We start from the raw sequence: 6,000 nt of genomic DNA on the forward strand, positions 1-6,000 counted from the left end.
TCCTCACACGCACTTCTGAGTTTTCCCCTTCTCCAGGGGAAATCCCATCTGATCTCCTTCTCCTGGGAAAAGCCCAGTCCCTGCTCACCTCTCCTTCCTCAGGGAAGAGCCCCAGCTCCCTGGGGGCGAGACTGCCCTGCCCTTGCAGCCCTGGGGGAGCTGCTGGAGCGGGGTGGGACAGGGGGGGCCCATCCCTGCGCGGTGCCAGCCTGTGCCCATCCATCTCTACACGCGACAGGTGGAAATGCTCCCAGGGCAGGTGCCCCGAGCTTGCCAAATCCTGGCTATTTTTAAGCCTGGAGAATGGGAGATGTTGGCCACGGAGGCATCAGAGCTTTGGGTTTGCTGCCAGGGCTCTGAGGGAGCCCCCTCTGGGAGGGGGCTGTGCCGCAGGTCACGCTGACATTCCTGTCTGCTCTTCCTCTGAATTTACACCCCTTCCCCCTGCAAGCCAGGGGTGAAGTAAACACTTCTCCTCCAGTTTGGAAACTGCTCTTTTAAGGACATGGAGGGAAGCTAATTGTAAAATGCAAGCTGCTGGGTATCAGCAGGGATTACAGAGGGAGGTGGGAAGGGCTCGTGCATCCCTGTCCAGAGAGGTAAACCCTACAGACTCGCTTGGATCAGCGAGCTCAGCCTTCCCCAGGGTTAAACAGGCTCTTCCAGTTCCTAATCACAAATCCACTTGAGCTGTGAGCAGTTCCTTTAAACAGGGATTTGGTGTGTTTAGGCTGACTGTCCTCCTTGAGAGCAGATGGTTTCTGTTACTGGATAATATTTCAAAGGAAAGGGGTTTTCTCTTTTTTTTTTTGATTTTTTTTTTCTGTAATGCCCCCTCTGGTGCTGGTTTATTGAGCTGGGAGAGGCTGGAGTCTGCCCTTCCCCAGGCTGGAGCTGCTTGGATTCATCAGTCAGGGTGATGGATATGGAGTCCCAGCACTCCCAATTCCCATGTTGGGGCTTGCTAAAAACAATTACAGCCCTCGTGGTGGAGCAGCCAAATCACTTCCTTTGCCTGTGAGTGATAACACCCACCTCGGCGATGGCAGGCAGGCTGCTCCTCCAGCCTCTCTTTTCCTCACTCTGCCTTTTCCAAGCTTTTCCAGCTCTTTTTTTTAATTTCTTTATTTTGATTTTTTTGGCAGCCCAATGACCCGGTGACAAACATCTGCCAGGCAGCAGACAAGCAGCTCTTCACCCTGGTGGAGTGGGCCAAGAGGATCCCCCACTTCTCCGAGCTGCCCCTGGATGACCAGGTCATCTTGCTCAGAGCAGGTGAGTGACATCTGTCCCCACGTGGGCACTGCTCAGTGTCCCCTGGGACCGGTTGTACCCTCAGGTTTAGGTCCTGGCAGCTTGAAAATCTTTAATTGATTATTGACACTCTGATAGTTCAGTTTTTAAATAGGATTTTGAAAGCCTTGCATGGGATGTGTTGGTGAATTGGATCCAAAATGCGGCAAATCAGCTGAAAAATGGCCCAGCTTCATCTCTGATCCATGAGGAGCTGGCTGACTTAAACCAAAGGAGTTAAACTCTGCCTTCCTCCCAAACTGAGCCTTGAAAAACCCAAGTGGGCTCAGGCCCCCATGAAATTTCATCAAACTGAAATGTTTGATCATAATTAAAACCAGAGAGGAGAGGAAAGTACATCTCACTTCTTCTCCCACCCACCAAGATGAAAATAGAACTCTCAGGGCTTATTTTAAATTTCCTTGTGCAGCAGGGGGGCTGCAGGAGCAGGATTTGGGAGGTGGAAGCAGTTGGTTGTGGGAAGGGTCTTCCCCTGTTGAGTGAACTCAAGCTCCTGCTGCTGCACAAAGCTCGTGGAGGGCAAGAAACCAGGAGCAGAGCTCGGGGAGGATGTGTTTGAGGCATGAAGCTCTTTGTAAGGCAGGGACGTTGAAGTCCTTGGTACTTTTAAAGTTCCTTTTATTTCCCCCCAGTTCGCTTTTGTCCAGGTGCTGCACCCTTCCAGGATGGCTCCTGCAGCCTCTGGGTGAAGGTGCTCCATGGATTTTGCCAGAGCTGGCTCTGGGCCCTTTGGAACATCCAAAGTGTGGATTAGAGGAGGATTTCTAGAGCCTCTTGTGAGAGGGGATGAGCAGGGAAGCCTCTCTGTGGGGATCTTGGAGGGCTTTCTGCAAAGAGCTGGATTCAGACAAAGCTCTGCCTTTTCCTTTCGGGAAGTGGAGCCCAACCCCACCATGGCAGTTCCAGGTTTTCCTCTCTCTTCAGCAGGCAGCTGATTAAAACTGGAGCTGGAGAACTCCTGACCTGTGTTCTCTGATTGTCACTCGCTCCACACAGCAGGAGAGGAGCTGCCAACCCCCTCCCATCCCAAATTTTCCTGGTGGCTCCAACCCTGAGACTGCTGAGCAGCTCCCTGGAGCTCCCTGCTCCAGACACCTCTGCCAGGGCCTCAGATAACCTTCCCCAGGCCTTCCAAGCAGTGCTCAATGTATTATTGAGTGGCCTGCTGAGAACAGCTGCCCATGAAATATTGAAGCATTAAAATCCAGCTAAGAGCCTCAGTCAGGCATCCTGGGAGGCAAAACAAGTGGAGCACACAGCTCTGGAGGAGCAGTGCTGGATGGGCTGGCAGCAGCTCTCCTCAAATCCTGAATCATTTAAAAATACTCCCTCTCTGAGCTGTTTGGAAGGGAAGGAAACCTGACTTTTTAAGCGTGTTTTCCACTGGTTTTCTTGTTTCCAAGCTGAGACAGGAATAACCTGATGTTTTCTCAGCCTGGCACAGGGTGCTGAGTGTTACATCCCTGCAGCTGGGTTTGTAGGGCTGGTGGGGAAACTTGGCAGAGAAATGGATTGACACTGCTCTGCCAGAGTGCCTTCCCTGTCCCAGAGGAGCCAGAGCACCCCTGGAGGCTGCAGCCACCCAGTTTGGTGAGAGAGGAGTCCCAGGAGTCCCAGAATTCTGCTGTGCCACTCCAGAGCTTGGGCTGAAATGCAGAACTCTCAGGGGAGGCTTGGCTGGTCTCTAATTCCAGCTTGCTGCCTGTGGTTGTGGTGAATTTTCCCTGCTTGCCTCTGTCTCGGCAGCTCTTTGGGAAAGCCAAGGTGGGGAAATCTCACCCATTCCAGCTGCAACATCCCAGCTCTACGTGGAATAATCCAGAGGAAGGATGCTGATGAATCCAGCCCTCCTTCACTGGAATAAGCCCAGTTTGGAGGGGTGTGGAGAGCCAGCTCTGGTTGCTGTTGGTTGGAGCTGCTGTGGGGCTGTGTGTGACAAATTCCCATGGATCTGCCTCTGGGAGTTCCTCTTCCTCCAGAGAATGGGGCTCTGCAGGCTCCTTCTCCTCCGTCCTGCTCGGGTTTCAGTGTTGCAATCCCTGTGAAAGTGCCAGGCCTCACCCAGTAAATAGCCAAAGAAATGTTCCCGTGCTGGGGTGGAAACATCCTGTGGCCACTTAGGAAAGAGTGAACTTTATTCCTTGTCAACATTTCTGATGGCACAACCCACGGCTGCAGCAGAAGGTAAATACAGCACACATGGGCCTTGTGTTTGTTCCAGGCTGTGAGATGTGTTCTTGTGACAGGAGAGGTGAGGGATATTGTTGTGTTGTTTTTCCAGCCTGGGAAAAAAAACCTAAATCCAAATATCCTGAGGTTTCTGGACCAGAACTCCAGAACATGTTCGGGCCAGGGGTGTTGCAGAAGACCCCATCTTGTCTTACTGAAGATGCTGCTCCTGGCTGGAAGTCACCCAGATTTCCACCCTTCGAGTTTGGCAGCATTTCCTCTCACTGGGGCTTTGTTTCAGGAGTTCTGGAACTCCTGAATGAACTCCATCAGCCTATGATGGATTTAGGAATTGAAGAGGTGTTGGATTGGGAAGGGCAGCTGGAAGGTGTGGAGGTCACGTCTCCCTTCCCTTCCCTGTAGGTCTGGGCTCAGAGGATGTCCTTCCCATATCCCAAAGCAGCCTGCCCAGCTGATAAGACTAAAATCAGTTTTCCAAGCAGCTGTGGAAGCAGTCACAGACGTGGGGCTGTGCAGAGAACAGACCCAATCCCTCCCAGCATTTTCATGGCAGAAGCAACAAACCCACAAATAAAGCCAGAGATTTCACGGTCCCTTTTACAGGGCTCAGGGCTGGTGAATGAACTTCTGTGGCCTGAGGAGGAGCCTGATGAGCTGATAGCAAGTGCTGATAGGGCTGGAAGTGCTGGGAGGCTGAGGGCAGAGGCGAGCTCAGGGCTCCACACCCACAGGGAGCTTCAGGCAGAGCTGTTTGCTCGGTGTCTGCACGGTTTATAGAGGAAACTGCTCCCCTTACTAGCTTTATTTTTAGTGCCTTGGGTTCCTGATGGTTTTTTCCTTCCCTGACATCCAAGAAAAAGCTGGCTCCCCCCTCCTTTCCCACATCCAGCCACGTTCCTGCAGCAAAGGCTCCTGTTAGAGAGGTGACGTCACCGAATCCCAAACTTCCCGAGGATCCCGTGGCTCTAACCTGCAGCCTCGCTGGTTTTCTCCTCCCCAGGGTGGAACGAGCTGCTAATTGCCTCCTTCTCCCACCGCTCCATAGCCGTGAAGGACGGGATCCTGCTGGCCACGGGGCTGCACGTGCACCGGAACAGCGCCCACAGCGCCGGCGTCGGGGCCATCTTCGACAGGTGGGGTGGGATGGGATGGGAGGGGATGGGATGGGATGGGATGGGATGGTGATCACATCTCTGAGCACAAAGACACATGGTGTTCCTTGTCCATCTTCGACAGGTGGGCAGGGATGGGATGGGATGGGATGGGATGGGATGGGATGGGATGGGATGGGGTGGGATGGGATGGTGATCACATCTCTGAGCACAGAGACACATGGTGTTCCTTGTCCATCTTTGACAGGTGGGCAGGGATGGGATGGGTGGTCGTCACAATTCCTCTGAGCTCAGAGATGGGTGGTCACATCTCTGAGCACAGAGACACATGGTGTTCCTTGTCCATCTTTGACAGGTGGGCAGGGATGGGATGGGACAGGATGGGTGGTGATCACATCTCTGAGCACAGAGACACATGGTGTTCCCTGGGCATCTTCAACAGGTGGGCAGGGATGGGATGGGTGGTGATCAGATCTCCTCTGAGCTCAGGGATGGGTGGTGATCACATCTCTGAGCTCAGACAGACATGGTCTTCCCTGGGCATCTTCAGCAGGTGGGCAGGGATGGGATGGGTGGTCACATCTCCTCTGAGCACAGACAGACATGGTTCTCCCAGGAAAACCCTGGGAAGCTGTGAGAAGCTGTGGTGTGGAATTTGTAGGCAACCCTGGCAAGGGAAGAGATGAGAATCTTGACTCCTTGTTTCAGAAGGCTGAGTTATTATTTTGTGATATTATATTAAAAATGCTATACTAAAACGATATTAAAAGAATAGAGAGAAAGACACAGATAGAAGGTTAGAAAGAATGAAGAAGAATGAATAACAAAAACTCATGACTGCTCAGAGCTTCAACATAGCTGGCTGTCATTGGTCATCAAGTAAAAACAAATTCACATGAGACCAATCAAAGATGCACCTGCCACATTCCACAGCAGCAGATAGTTATTTTTTACATTTCTTTTCTGAGGCTTCTCACCTTCTCAGGAGAAAAAATCCTGGCGAAAGGATTTTCATAAAATATCACAGTGGCACTGTGGAATGTTGTATTTGCCAGGTTCCCCAAATGAGGGAGGAGTGATGCATCTGACTCCACGTTCTTAGAAGGCTAATTATGATGATACTATATTATATAAAAGAATACTAAACTAAACTACACTAAAGAATACAGAAAGGATACTTACTTAATGAAACTCTTGACTCTTTCTCCAGAGTCCCAACACAGCTTGGCCCCAGTTGGCCAATAAGTCAAAATAATTCACAGCAGAAACCAATGAAACAACCACCTGTTGGATAAACAATCTCCAACCACATTCCAAAGCAGCAAAACACAGGAGAAGCAAATGAGATAAGAATTGTTTTCCTTTCCTCTGAGGCTTCTCAGCT

The 6,000-nt window shown here is 51.3% G+C and overlaps 1 protein-coding gene across 3 annotated transcripts in view; it reads left to right on the forward strand.

Annotated features, from left to right (window-relative positions):
- The window catches only part of RXRA (retinoid X receptor alpha), a 101,657-nt gene that overhangs the window by 85,505 nt on the left and 10,152 nt on the right, over positions 1–6,000 (forward strand). For all 3 annotated transcript variants that reach the window (XM_041484049.1, XM_041484050.1, XM_041484051.1), the window contains exons 6-7: positions 1,146–1,275; positions 4,505–4,637. In XM_041484049.1, the coding sequence (XP_041339983.1) occupies positions 1,146–1,275; positions 4,505–4,637 (263 nt within the window). The remainder of the gene's footprint in view (positions 1–1,145; positions 1,276–4,504; positions 4,638–6,000) is intronic.

Source organism: Pyrgilauda ruficollis, unplaced genomic scaffold (assembly GCF_017590135.1).
Source record: "Pyrgilauda ruficollis isolate IOZ18807 unplaced genomic scaffold, ASM1759013v1 scaffold62, whole genome shotgun sequence".
Lineage (NCBI taxonomy): Eukaryota > Metazoa > Chordata > Aves > Passeriformes > Passeridae > Pyrgilauda > Pyrgilauda ruficollis.